This window comes from Hippocampus comes, unplaced genomic scaffold (assembly GCF_001891065.2).
Source record: "Hippocampus comes isolate QL1 unplaced genomic scaffold, H_comes_QL1_v1.1 scaffold57, whole genome shotgun sequence".
NCBI classification, from domain to species: Eukaryota; Metazoa; Chordata; class Actinopteri; order Syngnathiformes; family Syngnathidae; genus Hippocampus; species Hippocampus comes.
In genome coordinates this window covers 1000040-1015111 of record NW_017805039.1, presented here as the reverse complement: position 1 = coordinate 1015111, position 15072 = coordinate 1000040, and the positions used below count along the sequence as shown (strand labels likewise).

General features: G+C 44.8%; 2 protein-coding genes and 1 long non-coding RNA gene across 3 annotated transcripts in view; 1 reads left to right on the top strand and 2 right to left on the bottom strand.

Annotated features, from left to right (window-relative positions):
* The window catches only part of LOC109512406 (insulin receptor substrate 1-B), a 7634-nt gene extending 6424 nt beyond the window's left edge, over positions 1-1210 (bottom strand). The window contains exon 1 of the mRNA XM_019864145.1: positions 527-1210. Coding sequence (XP_019719704.1) covers positions 527-875 — 349 coding nt within the window. The 5' untranslated portion in view covers positions 876-1210. The remainder of the gene's footprint in view (positions 1-526) is intronic.
* LOC109512487 (uncharacterized) overlaps positions 1-6692 on the top strand; it is a 20200-nt gene extending 13508 nt beyond the window's left edge. Inside the window, exons 2-3 of the long non-coding RNA XR_002167539.1 lie at positions 3672-3784; positions 6647-6692. This is a non-coding gene — a long non-coding RNA (uncharacterized LOC109512487). The remainder of the gene's footprint in view (positions 1-3671; positions 3785-6646) is intronic.
* gucy2d (guanylate cyclase 2D, retinal) lies at positions 2677-15072 on the bottom strand. The gene is made up of 19 exons (XM_019864144.1): positions 14639-15072; positions 12077-13081; positions 11700-12001; positions 11233-11605; positions 11079-11160; positions 10906-11011; positions 9865-9984; positions 9694-9774; positions 9445-9621; positions 9202-9358; positions 8953-9102; positions 8542-8690; positions 8301-8464; positions 6839-7031; positions 6588-6762; positions 5466-5564; positions 4097-4191; positions 3929-4011; positions 2677-3709 (listed from the first exon to the last, which is right to left on the bottom strand). Exons 2-19 carry the CDS (start codon positions 12930-12932, stop codon positions 3625-3627), a joined length of 3447 nt encoding a protein of 1148 aa, XP_019719703.1. The 5' UTR covers positions 12933-13081; positions 14639-15072; the 3' UTR covers positions 2677-3624.

The window sequence follows — 15072 nt, the reverse complement described above, 5'->3', positions numbered from 1 at the left end:
GCCTCGTGCAAAAATGTAGGTTATTAGAGGCGGGCGGGCTCTCGGGGGCTGTGCAGAAAAACAACAACACGGGCTGGAGCGGGAGTGCTCCGCGATAGGCTAGCGCTATATGATGCATCCCGTGGATGGTTGCTATATGCCCTCTGCGCCACGCAAAAAAATGAGGCTGCACCTTACTTGGAATATTAGCACATGTTAGATTTGGCTGCGACGGAATCAGCTGCCTGTTTAGATGTGAATCCCCAAATTGCACAAACAGCACATCCCGCCCTTAAAACGCACCAGCACACATGGATCCGGTTGATTGCGATTGTTTTTTCTTTAAATCTCAATAATTAGACGCGTTGAATTCGTCCACGGATTAGGAGCTCAATATGAATAACGTGGGTCATAAAACGAAATGGAGCTCATCCAATGGCCCATGCGGGCAGATGGGGAGCAAAAACAGCCTAGGGCAGGATGGGGGCCGATGCGGGGAGACACAGACGGAGAAGCAACATCAATGATTCGACTTTTGCCATCTTACAATTGCACTGGAGGTCCAGCATGGCTTGGTACCACTCGTTTTGGACCTCCTCGCTTTCCGCGGCGATGGCAAAGCTCTCGCTGCGCGTGTAGAGCACGATCAGGTGCTTGTTCTTGGAATCCGCCCGCTTGTTGATGTTGAAGCACGTCTCCAGGTTCAGCACTTTCTTGGGCACGGGAGATTTGCTGCGGAATTTCTTCTCGTTCTCGTAATACTCCAAGCGAGCGGGACCACGCTCCGAGGCCGTCCTCAGCACGAAGAAGCGCCGGTGCATTGATTTGTGCTTGCGGAGGTAGCCGCTTCTCTGCACGTCTTCGAAATTCTGCAACTCGGCGCCTTGGTTCTCCATGGCCCACGCTTGACTTAGAAAGCACTCGCGATGTCAAAAAAGGAACAAGTCCACGTGGTCCTTGTCAATTAATCCATTGCAACTACATGCCTCCTCCTTCTCCTGCCCGAGTCCTCGCCGAAGTGTTCAAGCATGTGCGCGGTGATTAGGATGGAGAACCGAGCCGGAGCGTGCTTCCAAGCACCGTTCAGCGGCCGCAAGGAGGAGCCGAACAGCGGCCTCCGCAGTCCGGCCCGGTCCTGCCCGGTCCAAGTCCAAAATGCGTTCGGTGCACCTCAGGCGAGCGGCGGCGACGACGTCTCCTCTCCTCTACCTGTCTGACTGAGGTTGCCCACAGTCTGCAGACACATAGCTCAAGTTCGGCGGATTCAGATACGACATCCTGTCTTGGTTTTCCAAAATAAAAGTAGAATTGACGACTTCGTTGAGTTCTGATTGCGTCGTCGTATATTTTGTAGAACGTCTGTTTTGTTGCTACAGTTTTGTAAACTAAAAAAATATTTTGAAAGTAAATCATGAATTTCACTACAGGTTAACCAAATTTAATTTGGAGGAACTTTTCGGGTCAAATTAAAATGCACTTTTACATCTACTTTTACATATCAATTTACTGTAATTTGACCTTTGAAAACCTTTTGAATGAACTTGTCCATCTGTTATGCTTTTTTCGCCCCTTTTTTTGTACAACTTGCTCTGCTTTAACAAGATGCTGAACAGTTAAATTCAGAGTTTGATCCAAGGATCAACCAATACATGTCCTGGTTAATTGGTATTTAAATATTCCACTTCATCATTCGCTCCATATTTTGACACCATGACTCTCCGCCCCTGGTTATCATGGTAGCAAAAGTGGGACTTGCTTATTTGATTAAGACAAGGAGACATCATATGACAAAACCTGGGGTAAAATTAATCTTCCTGTACATTGATGTGTTGCAGTGGATCATCTGTAAATTTCAGAACCAGCGGGTCATGGTTCAAGTCGCACTGGGATAAGAAAAAAGAAATATAAATGGCGACTAGTTAGAGAGATGCTAGTCCACTTCCTGGCTCCTGTTGAGTTGCCCTCAAGTATGACACACTCCAACCGAAGGTGCAGCAAAATTGAATGTGCTGCTGTTTTTCTCAAAAGTCAAGATCAACACGTGAATTTTCCGTTCCAATTTTAGTTTAGTTTTTTTTTTTCTTTCTTCAAGTTCAAAACTTTTAACCCTAACGTAACACTAACCAGTTCAGGCAGTAGTTGAATGCTCTTGTTTTGAAAGTAATCCAGGTTTCCGAGTGTTTTCTGGTTTGCTTTAGTTGACTTGACAAATCTCTGTCAGACTGGCACATTTAAGCCGGTGCCAGTCAAAATTTGGGGCTGCTTCAGGACACCGGGGGTGCGCCTGGAACACGATGTACGTCTGACACGGTGGCGAAATGAGCACATATTTTTTTTTTTTCTTTTGCACTCGACGTTTCTATTAAAGATGTCACCTAAATATGACAGACACGATCCTGATGGCGCTATAATATATAATAATCGCGATGTACTTTTTGGGATGGAGGTTTTTAATAGTTTGCATTTGTGCCTCGGTATAAATAGCACAAATGCAAACAATGTTATACGGTATACCATGTAACAAAAGACCATACATGGGATTATTACATGCCTAAACAAAACAGAATTTTGCATTGTGGCCAAATTTCTTAAGATGAATGTTGTTTGTACACTGGTCCCCGTTTCAGTGTGTGTTTTTATCCCATCATGGTTCAGCCAGCAAAGTCAACAACCATTTTCACTGAAGCCATTATTTATTTACATAAACACAAAGAAGTCCCCCCTTCAAAATGATCGGCATAATCCACCTCATTTGGGGCGTGTCAGGTGCATCTACTGTATTTGGCAAAGAGGATTCAAAGTCTATCAAAAGAAGGTGCTATTCTATACATACTTCATCCTTTATTCCATCCGCATCTGGAATGCTGCTTTTCCTCCTTTTTGTTTTGTGGACCAAGCAATATGCACCCACGTGTGCACGTTAACAGTTCATAAGAGCCAACAATGACAAATAACCACGATCTGCAATTCAAGCTGTTATCTGAAGTTTCTTTTATGAGTTTGTCTTCTGTAAGAGTCGACGATTATATGTTAAAAATCAATACACACATCATCAAAATAAGTATTCCGGATTGCAGTATAACATACATTGCGATTCAATGTGATTCTTGTTTTCCGGCTGGTGTTTTGGCCCCTTGGTACAAGTTACCATTTTTCTGGAATGTGCTGTGACCTAACTTAAAAAAAAAAAAAAAAAAAAAATACTAATCAGCTGTTGAGAAGTTGTTCGCCACCACCCCTTAGTCATGATGCACTGATCAGAGCTGAACATTATATCATCACTTTTGGTGAATTTAATGTCATATGTTATTCTGTCCTTTTGTATGGAAATCCCCGATGGCAATGATGTAACATATTGATGGCTGAATAGTCTCTAAACTTTTAGCATCTAGTGCAAGAAACGTCCTCTATCGCCGAGACCAGACATGCAATGAGTTTGTGCAGCGTTACTCTAAATGAAGGTTACACACCAGTGAAGCTGTTTTATGACATCACTCCCTTCCTCAAGCAGCCATGCGTTTTAGACCTCAAACAGGACATCTTTGAATGATTATGCCAAGTCTATTTGAAAATGGTGCACACCTCTTTTCACAATCTCAACGGGTGTGCGTTGTTGAAAACCAAACAAAGCGTTCCAGCACCAATCTAGCCCATCTTCTTCTGTCGGTCCAGAAACTTTTGTCTTCTGTCAGGAGGAATCTCATCCAACCCGATGCCGTGATTACTTCCCCTGGGAGAGGAAACGCAGACGGACACAATATCAAGATTGCAAAAATGCATCGGACCACCAACTAATGTGTATTTTGTAAGTAGACATCAGAATAACTTTTTCATCTATTTTAAGCTTGGAAGGATATTAGGGTAACAGAAACTGAGCCAAATAGGTGCCAGTGGTCTAATAAATTTCTTTGAAGGACTTCACATCCAAAATGACGACGACGTCCCTTACCCTTGGAGGTCTGGTGGAATAGGCAGGGGTTTCTTGAAGTCTTCCCTTCCCACCAACCAGTACGTGTTCTCAATACCTTTTCCCTATTGAACAAAGGATCACCGAGTTCAACACGGTGCGTGCGTTTGTCGTTTTTGGAAGCATTCGGTTCGTTTCACCCCAGTTTACCTTCAATTCCGTCAACCCTCTAACTTGAATTTTGTATCCCAGCTTCAAGCCGTTCAGGATGTCTACTGTGGTCTGGTTGACATGTATTCTGTAAGCTGCACAACACACACGCACACAAACCCACGGTTAACATTCATGTCGGCACAAAACCGAAATCCATTTGGTAAAAATAACGATTCCGCTTGATATCTGAGATTCAACCACTTGGAGGCACCAGACTGCAGATTTATCGCTTGGCTGAGTTTCTTGACGTTTCTTACTTTGAGAGCGTTTTTCATTCGAGACTTGCACAATAGTGTCTAGAGTTAATGTCTGGTGTGAATTGGCGCTATAAAAATGAAAGACTTCCCTATGTGTGAAAGGTTTGTCGCTGTTTGCGGGCCTCTCAATCAAAGGCAGCTCACCTGCGACAGCTAAGTGCTGTAGAAAACGGTTAGAAAATTCATTTTTGAATTGACCTTTTGGGATCAAAACTAAAATGTGAATTTTTAAAAACTAATTCAGGTAGAATATCTTTCGAGTGAAAGTACCGTCAACCCCCACCACCCAAATGATACCAAAACCTATGATTCCAAAATATTTGGAATATCATTTCAGATTCACCTTAAAATACTACCATTGAGAATAAATGGCTTTCTAATATTTTGATTTAGAAAAAATAGACAGGAATTGCACATTTGCAAATGCAGTGATGACTCTCCGTAACCTCCACTCACTAACCAGGCTAAACTGGGCTCCTCCCCAATGTAGTGTGAAATTGCAGGTGTATCACTTCAACGTAATTTCTTGACAGCGGTTCATAATTTCAGGGCTTTGGCCCCTTCTTGTGACCCTGTAGAGCATTACAGAAAGGCAAATTTGTAAATAGGACTTTACTGTCCCGTTATAGTTTCAGGGCTTTATGATGGAGCCATTGGGACAGATTCAGTCAAACTCTACAGGAAAACATTTTCCTAACTCAGTACAGCTTGGAGGTCGACCTCCATCTTGAGACGGATCGTGCTCCCCCAAAAAAGTTCCGCCCCTAAGCCAGCTCTGCACCCAGCATGATGTGAAATGTCACGGGATGATCTGTGCATGTGGCATTTTGGTTCATCTCCTTGGAAATGCCTTTTGTCCTTATTTCAGGAACATGCACCAGGCCACCAGGGCATAGCATCTTATTTACAGGAAAACTTTGAATCGACCTCTAATTCTGTTTATAGTCTTAAGAGATTAGAAAGGACTCGTCACTTAAAGCCCTGTTTAGCCTCAAGCAGCATGCACACACCTGTCCTCGGCCACGTTAGTCTTAGGGGGGGGAGAAAAAAAACCCTCCCACACACAAAAACTTCCTGTCCTTCTAGAAAGTATGTGAATTTATACTCACGCAACCCGGTGGACTCCATTCGAGATGCTGTGTTGACTGTGTCTCCAAAGAGGCAGTAGCGAGGCATCGTGAGGCCCACGACTCCTGCTACGACTGGGCCTGAAAGCGCACGCGCCAAGTTTGTTAGATTAAAAAATCAAAAAAAGGGCATTTTAAAAAAATGAAACTGAAATTGAAGCTACATCTTACGTTTCAAAGACAAATTACAATTGTAATGAAAATGTATTTTAAATGTATTAATTTCGGTATTGCTATTTGTCCATGCAGAAGAAGGAAGGTCAAGCAGTCGTTTGAGAATTGCAGTTTAGTTGCCCTTATTACACACTATTTCGTGGGGTTCTTTTTTTATGTTGCACTAAAAAAAATTATTCATATATTTAAAAAAAACAAAAAAAAAAAAACGAATAAAAACGACACTAAAATGAAGCATTTTAGGAAAAGTTAAAAAAAAAAAAGCTGCTCTCAAAAGAAATTAAAACTAACTGAATTAAAAAACATGACCCTGGGACACATACGCAATAATGGCAAAAAGGCCTGTTTGTGTGTGTGTAAGTTTGCGGTGTACGTTCAATACCAGTTCCAGTTTCCAATTCATTTCAGATCAAAATATGCTTCTTGAAAAATGAAAGCTTGACTCTTACGACTGGATGAGTCACGGTGACTTGTGGTGGATGCTTTGTGTTAATTGGATGACAGCAGTCTAAGTGGATCGTGCCTCACTAGTCCAGGAATAAGTTCCAGACGGGGATCAAGGAGGTAAAAATACCTCCTTTCCTTAGCAGCTTGTGTTACCGCATGCGTACCGATCTGCAACAAATTAACTTTTCATTGATTGTATTTTATTTCGCCAGCCTTGTGCCACACCACAGGCAACAGTTTAGTGGCACATGTACGTGCGTGATTACGTTTTGAAGCGTTACTAGATGTGGGAAGGATTTAGGGTGAGTTCTTTCTGAAAAATTTCAATGGGGTCATGCGGAAATATTTAAAAGTGGGGCACAAGAGGAATAAAGAAGCATTTTTCATGACCTGTTTTAAGACCATCACTTATTTGTGACTATTTTCTCACCACGATTGCTTGGTTACATGTTTATTCCCGTCAATTTTCATGCCACGGCTTACCGGAGTGCAAACCGATCCGGATTCTAACTTTTAACTCAGGCATGTGTCTCATCTTGAAGGTGCCGATGCAGTGGAGGATGTCAAGTGACATGTTGGCCATCTCAGCGGCATGACGGTTGCCATTCCTATTCGGGACTCCGGAGGCCACCATGTAAGCATCTCCAATCGTTTCCACCTCAAGATCGCCAAGATGAAAGCCAATTAACACCTTTTCGTGTGTTTCCAGGGAGGATAGCGCCCGCAGCACTCACCTTGTACACGTCATGCAGCCCGATGATGGCGTCGAATAGCGTGTAGAGGTCGTTCAGCAGGTCGACCACCTCGATGGGTTCGCTGAGAGCCGAGATGGTGGTAAAGCCCACGATGTCGCTAAAGTAGAGCGTGACCTCATTGAAGTGCTCAGGTTTGACTGGCTTGCCTGTCTTCAGCGCCTGGGCTACAGACCTGCGGAGGGGAAAAAAAAAAAAAAAGAATTCCTAAGACTAGCAAACAGAGCATAGGGAACTCGGGCAGCTGAGGATTCGGTCACGGCAATGGATTATCAATATTTATGCTCGGCGGCTATGTTTATCAACTCTATCACTTTGAATTGATTGTACATTCCATATGAAACGTTATCATGATACACACTCCATTGCCAATGAGTCATGCTACCGACATCGCAGCTGTGGCCAATATCCGCTTGATTACAGGACTAATACTAGCTTAGTACAGCTAGCGTTGCTATTTTGCTCCATCAAATCATGCACTCTCTGTGCCCATTTATCATGACGACGGACTTTCATAAACGCACGCCATTATTAAGGACCATGTTTGAGAATCGGCAACGGTTACGACCCCGATACGTGATGGCAACTGGGGAAGTGTGGGAGTTGGGGAGGTGCGCTGTCACGGTTTGGACTATCTAGCGAGTACTATCATGGGGGGGAGGGCTAGGCGAGTACTATCACGGGGGACACACACGACACAACAGGACAAGGTTGGAGTAAACATTCCCGAATTCCCACTGCCTTAGCGCAGCTCGAATAAGTACCGGAAATGAATGAAGCAAAACAAATGATGGCGAAGTTCCCGAACACACAAATGATTAGTGGACACGAATGAACTAGACAGATGATGGCAAGGAATTAATTTGGCAGCACTAATTGACAGGCAGTGGCACTGAAGACGCACGAGGGATTGGGACTGGCACCGCAATTTCCCCCCCTTTAAGGATTAATTACACGTGTAATCATGGCACCAGTCAAAATTTGGACATTTTAGTTTCTTAGATCAGAACAAACTATGGATCCATCTCAACCGGTGGCTGAAACCTCATGTAAAATCATGTAAAATCCGTTTTTGCTTGCGCAAAAACGTACTATAGGATAGAATTAAAAACAACAAAAAACGAAAATATCTTCAAACCTTGATATGCTCGAAAAAAAGTTATGGTGTCAATACTACGTTGAGAGACACACATATGCTGTTGACCAGTATTATTATTGAACATTCACTCGGTATCACACTTCTCACTCACAATTCAAAATCATTAAAAGGTGCTCGTGAAGGAAGAAATCACGCAATGCATGTTTATTGCTTGCTCATTTCTAAGCCGAACTGACTGGGCTGAGTTTACCTAAAGTCTGACTCCAAGTGCTTAAATGTGTCTCTAAAAAAATATGACTAAATATGATTGAAAAGGGCTTCTCCCACACGTTGGCGTGAACTCACTTGGGCAACATCTGAGCCACCAGTTGGTCCGTCTTTTGTCTCTCCACCTCCAACTCTTCCGTCCTCTCCCGGATCAGATCCTCCAAGTTGGAGGAGTACTGCTCCAACATGCGCAACATTGAGTCGATGATATTGGTCTTCTTGCCTTTGGTGATGCTTTTAAACTGTTCACGCAAAACAGAGACAAGAGTGGCTATGGTTACCACCGTGTCCACCCAATGTGCATTTTGTGTCTTTTCACCTGTTTAAAAATATCGTGAAATGTGGGCCTCCTATCGGGTTCTTCGCTCCAGGCCTGCTTGACGATCTGGATGACGTCCAGGGGGGCCTCGTCCACCGACAGGGAGGGCCGACACAAAGGAGGGGGTTCCTTGACCTTGCCGATAATCTCTGCCAAAACACACAGACAACGCCGCCTTAAACAATAACATGGAGACGCACAAGCAGATTGAATGTCTTGCTTTTATCGTGTGCGCTGACTATTATTGTTATAGCGGTGCAAACAAGGTATTGTTTGGGGTTTTCGGCCACAGTTTGTAATGCTTATTTCCCTCCCCTAATTGATGCGAGACAATGACGGCAAGATTAAAAACGGAAAAAAAAAAAAAGACAAACATTGTGGTCTGCGGATCTTGACTGCCGTGTCACTCACCCTTGGGTGGCATGTCCAGCATACAAAAAGGGGCGGAGCGGGAAATCACTTCCTGTGCAATGATGGAAAAACTGTAGACGTCCGCCGGAAACGTCCCCCTTCTCCTCAGAGAAAGATTGCGGAGCAGCTCAGGGGAGGTCCAGAACAGGTCTTTTCGTTGAAGTCAAAGCCATGAAGATGAAGCAAAGTGGACGAAAGTGATTATATTGTATCGAGAAAAAGGAAATTGAGGACATGATATAAACTCACCCTCTGGCTTTTCTTCTTCCATGATGATACTTTGGGCATTGAGAAGCTCATTGAAGCCGTAATCAGTCACTTTCAGTACAAAGCGCCCGTCCACCACACAATTTCGGGATTTAAGGCGTCCATGTATGATTCCTCGATTGTGCAGGTACTTCATTCCCTGTTGAGACATGCCGAGCGAATCGTACAACACCCTTGGGAAAGAGCACTACAAAGCATGAGTGTGTCTTTTTGTTTCTCCCGTACCCTGATTAGATCCATCAGCAGGGACGACTTGAACATCCAGTCCAGACGTACGTCCTCGTTGCTAAGCAGGTCCTCCAAGCTGCCTCTGGAGCAGTGCTCCGTCACCACTCCAAAAATGCCAGAGTCGTAGAAGAGTCCCAGGAACAGATTGAGATTCTCGTGCCTCATGTCTCTGAGCTGCAAAAAAAAAAAAAAAAATCGTCGACGTAATTCAAAGCGTGGCACAACTTCCTTCCTTAAAACACTGACCTTGATGAAGACTGACTCGGTGCTGCTATTGATTCCAGATACAGCTCCGGGTGGGCCTTTCTTCAACCAAACCCAATCGCCCTGAGATTTACAAGGAACAACACGGACTGAAAATAAAAATAATCGTGGACAAAATCGCAGCTCCGAAAAGAACTCATGTGCCCAACTCACCTCAAAAACAGCAACGTTGGAGCTGTCCGGTGTGGAGGCCAAATAACTGCGACCGGACACCGAGTGGTGAGGCGTCTTCATGTCCAGCGCACTTCTCATGATGCTTTCATCGGTCAGCTTCTGCTTTCAACATCATAGCAAAAGAGCAAATTGTGTTTATTACGTTAACAATAGTAGCGGGTGCATCTAAAACCGTACACCGAGGAGAAAATGCGAGAGAAGATTTAGGAGGGAAAGAAAAGTATACCACTAGTCTCAAAAGTCGCTACATGTGCTCTTTTGTCTTTTCATTTCAGGTCTGATTCGGCCATCAGAATTTCACAGCTTAGGCTTTGCAGTTTTTCTCTGCGTGCCCAAATGGTCCAATGTTGATGGCCTCGCGTCTGTCTTAACCCTATAATGCCATTTGTATCATATTTGATACATGCATTTTCACTATGTAACTCATTCTTTATATTACATTAAATCATCTGTATCAAATTTGATACTGTAGGTTTAAAATATGATTTTTTTCCAAATGTTCATTTTCAGATGTAATTTACATAATGCTTATAAATGAAATTTGATACTGCAGGTTTAAAATATGATTTTTTTACCCCAAATGTTCATTTTCAGATGTAATTTACATACTGCTTATAAATGGAATACGACAAATATCTAAAACAACATGATATGGCAAAAATATTTTTGTGGATTTTGTTATCAGGGTTAATGAACATCTCAGTTCCCAAACATCTGATTTTTCTGGTGATTCGTTGATGGGTCAGGCATTAAAGTTTTTTTTTGTTTTTTTTTAACAAGATCTGAAACGATGTATTTAAAAAAAAAAAAAAAAAGATGTATTGTGATTTACTAAAATAATCTTAAATTTAGAATCGGCCACTGTCCCTCCCAAGAAAACGACACAAAAAGCCCCTTGTCACGGCACAATTTGGGGCAGTCGGCTTTCCACTTCAAAACTGAACCAATTTAAATGGAAAAAAAAAAAAACAACCCAATAACAGCTGACAAAAGAGTCGAGACAACACTGTGAGCACTGACCCTTTTGCTGATTTGAGTGTTAATGAAGACCAAGTCATCCAGAGTCAGGAGCACTTTGGCGAATCCATCCCCGTCTCCAAAGGTGAAGCCCACTCTGCCGCTCCTCCTGGAATGAAAAGAACTACAAATGAAATTGTACCGCCACACAAGCGCGAATTTCCTACTGTACGTACTTGAAATGAATGAAGATGTTTATAGCACCGGCAACCACCATAGCGAGGAGAAGGAAAAGGAAGATGGTGGTAGAATCCATTCCTGTTGGGAGGACAAAGGGGTTGACGATGCTGGAATGCGAGTTTCTTATGACGGCCCCGCGGCGTCACTCACCTCCGCTGCAGGCAAAGTAAGGGCTAAACCAACAACTGGAGTCCGTGTATGGGGTGCTGCCAGCAAAATGGATTGATCTCCCGAGATATTTCAACCCTCCGATCCTGCCGTCCGTGTGTGCGGCCTCCAGCACATGAGTGGAGTACAGAGAGTTTCCCATCCCGCTGTAGTCCAGCACCACGTAGCGAGCCTGCATGCCTTCACCGTCCCGACCCGCCCTCAAGTGCTGATTGAAGCCCTCAAATTCAAAGCCGCCCTTACTGCCACCGAGGACCTCACCGGTCACCCATCTTCCGCTATCAGCGCGAGCCTGCTCCGTCGCCATCGCGATGTAGTACATCATGTTGTAGATGGAGCCGAAGAATGGAGAAACCTAGAAAGGGAAGACAGATGGCGATCATGTGCTCACGTGAGCGACAAATGCGCTTCCCTTGAAAGTCGCGTATGATCTGAGCAGATGTTCTCACGTGCTCTGCCGCGGTGCCGCTGCGGATTTCGTATCTGTCCTGAGCGTCTTTGAAGGCCTGATAAAAATTGCGGTCTCCGGAGTCCATGGTGATGGTGAGAACTCCGTCGTAGGCTTTCCTCAGCTTGGTGTCGTTGCCGAGGGCGTAGTAGAAAGCGTCTTGGTACGGAAGTGCGTAGAGCAGCGTGTCGTAGGGGATGAAAATGTAGCCACGGTCGATCATTCGCATCGCGAGAGCGGATAGCAAAAGGTCGTACTGGGATCGTCCGCCGATCAGGACAGAAGGCATGCACATAATGATCACTGTGAAGAGGAAATGGCTTCATTAGCAATTTACCAGCGTTGAGTTTTTTTTTTGTGCGAAGCAACGCGGCTCACCTCGAACCCGATCTGTTTCCCGGATTTTTGTCAAAGCCTTCCTCGGCCCGTCCTTGCCCTCCTCCATGGTCACCACAGGGTTAACAGGCAGGCCCAAAGCCCTCAGAGATGAAGCCAGCTCATACCCAGTGGCCTCCCAGATGTCACTCTCCTCCGAGATGACGGCCACATGGGCCCAGCGGAAGTAGCGCAGCACTGTGAAAAGGACACGTGAAGACAACGGCTGTGGGCGCAGGAAAGTGGGATACATCCCTCCTTCGCCCATGTTTGGCTTCAGGCAACTCCAGGAGAGTATTCCAACATCCCAGTTCTTAGCGTACAGAGCAGCGGAAGAGCAGTACGCCGGGTTGGCCGGTCCCAGGAACGCCGCGCCGTATCCTTCTAGCTCAGCGAAGCGAGCTATGGCACGGGATGACTTGCAGTCCTCGTTGATCAGCGTATAGTCGTACCAATAGCCTTTGTTAAGGTGGGGGTCCTTGTTGATGCGCGCGGTGGCGAGGCGGGCCGCCGTGTCCGGCAAGGATTTGGAGTAAAAGGGGTCACAAGTCCACGGTCCTACCAGAGCTACCTTGAATGTTGTTGCCCAGGCTTGACAAGGTAGGGTTGACATGAGGAGTAAGGGCATTAGGAGCCAACTTGCCCAACAGCTCTTAAAACGCTGCACTGGGAAACATGGCAACTGTGGTTTTAACGACAACGATGATGATGATGAAGTGGATGAGGAAAGAGAGAGACTATGAGCTACATCGCTGTTTGTCCACATGTGTCTTTTCCTCCTCGGTTTGAATGAGTCGTGCTGCCATCGAGGGTGGTAGGAGAGGTTGTGCAGGAAGCGAGGGTCTCTGCGACTTGCCATTCCTTCGCACGGCGTTTATGGGGTCCTCCCGGAGAGATGGCGAGCGAGGCTAAGGGCGTGCGACAGCGGGTGGTGGGAGGCCGTCACTCGGCACTCAGCAGCCTTTGAGTCCTAAGATGGACATATGTCGACAAAACTCCGAGCCATCACTGCCTCCGGGCAACAGGAACAATATGCGGAGAGAGTTAAACATGGACACGAGTTGTTACAAAGAGGAAGAAATTCAACCCTGTGTTCCCGCAGGTCAATTCATGACCAGCCAATTCAATCAGGGAAAATTGGCATCTCATTTTTTTTCTTGGGTACTTTACATTTAGCCATTTGTTGTTCACGTGCCTCATTCGAACTACCTCTTGAACCCGTGAAAGTTGGCATTTTCCAGCCCCGCCCTCTAAGCCAGATGTGGGCTAAGTACGGCCCACCTTTGACCGGCTCTCACGGTGACCATGAAGTCAGAGTTAAATATGTGGTGCTTTTATTTTGAAAGTGTTGCTTTTATTTTATGCGCACAAATGTAGACGCAGGTAACAAGCGAGATAGCAGGCGAGACATACGACTTGTGTTGAGTGTTGCCAACATCGTCTTAGACTTTTCCAACCCCCCAAGAGACGAGCAACAGTGACAACAGTTGTCTCAGTGGTAAAAACTTATTTCTTATTTCCTGTACGATGGTGGCAAGAAGGTCAAGAAGGTTTGGCAAAATTAATTGCCCACCCTTGCACGAGGCTGTTTGAGTGGCAAATGGGCTAACGGGCTTGATAGGAACAGGCAAGTAGTCCGACAGACACATCAGTGACGAGGAGGAGAAGTCTGGGGACTGTAGTGAAGCATGAGAAAATCAGTTCAAGATTTGCTCAAAGATTTGTTTGTGATTCAGCCCCGAGGTGGAAATGATTTCAGTTTCGATGTTCAAATTATTGAGAGTCAGTGCTTCACCTTGCGTGTCTCCTACAGAGAGCAATTCCACAAGGGGGTGCAAACTCCCCATCTAAACGTCTTTGACTGACAGGTCATGACATCACAGATTACAAAACTATTTCATCTAGCATTTTTTGGTGCAGGGGGTGGGGGTGGGGGGGGCACCCTGTGTGGCTGCACGTTATGCGCGTTCCAGAAATAGCTACTGATTACAACATTTTAAGAGAGCAATTACTCATCCCTACTCTGTATTAAATATATACTGTAATGCTTTTACTTACTGCATTCTCCTGTCCCAAATGTGGAGTCACCGCCGAATTTGTGATCATCTTTATTTATTCAGATTGAGGGAGGGAGTTGGGGGCAGTTGTTGAGGGTTTTGGCTACATTGGCTGAACTTTGCCCCGAACAGAATACAATTTCAAACTAACATCCACCTCTCTCCACAAGGGCATACTGTCCCTCAAGTGATGTTCCTGATTCCGAATTATTTGTACTGTATGTGCTTAGCAAGCCTATTAGTGCTGCTGCGGCTATGCGGGTAAATCTGGCCTTAACGTTCATTTGGTCTCGCATCACCTTTCCCATCACCTTTCCCATCCAAAGAATCAGTCAATCAATAAAAGACAAAAAACGAATGGGGATGATGTACAGTGCTAACAGGTTCATAGAAGCAATAGTAAAAAATTTTTTTGACCTTGTTCTTAAGAGGATCGATCGGTCTTTCCAGTCATAGTGATAATAACATTGTTAAACTGGACAGTTCAATAGAATTGAAAACGTCTTACCTGGATTGGTTGGCTATATATTGGATCCATGTCAATGTTGCATGCCATCCAAATTCCAGAGTGGTTCCAATTGTCGCGAAAAATGTCATAAGTCATCCAAGAGGAACAAAAAGATACTTAACCTTCCTTCAAGTATAAGTTCCCGTTTTAAAATACGGTCACAATTCCGTATCGCAGTTTAACGAATCTCCCGTCGCTTGTTGCTTCCCTGCCCGGGACTGGGGACCCTCCCCAAACCTCAGGTGATGCATGAGAACAAGTTAAAAAAATGAATCCATATTTAAAAATAAGGAAGGGGAGGGGTGGGGGGGTAGACTGCTAGGACAACGTAACAGGTATAAGAAAATGAAAAGGACCGGGGAGGACATTCAAGCTGTGACTTCTCAGCCTCCTTTAGCTTTTAATCCATACTAGTGTGGGGAGAGTGAGGGTGG

Excerpts from the sequence above, each read along its gene's own strand:
- gucy2d (XM_019864144.1), bottom strand. The coding sequence starts at position 12,932 with ATGGCAAGTCGCAGAGACCCTCGCTTCCTGCACAACCTCTCCTACCAC. Across the intron at positions 11,012-11,078 it reads AACATCTTCATTCATTTCAA|GAGGAGCGGCAGAGTGGGCT; the intron begins GTACGTACAGTA and ends TTTTCATTCCAG. Across the intron at positions 6,763-6,838 it reads GGCTGCATGACGTGTACAAG|GTGGAAACGATTGGAGATGC; the intron begins GTGAGTGCTGCG and ends GGCGATCTTGAG.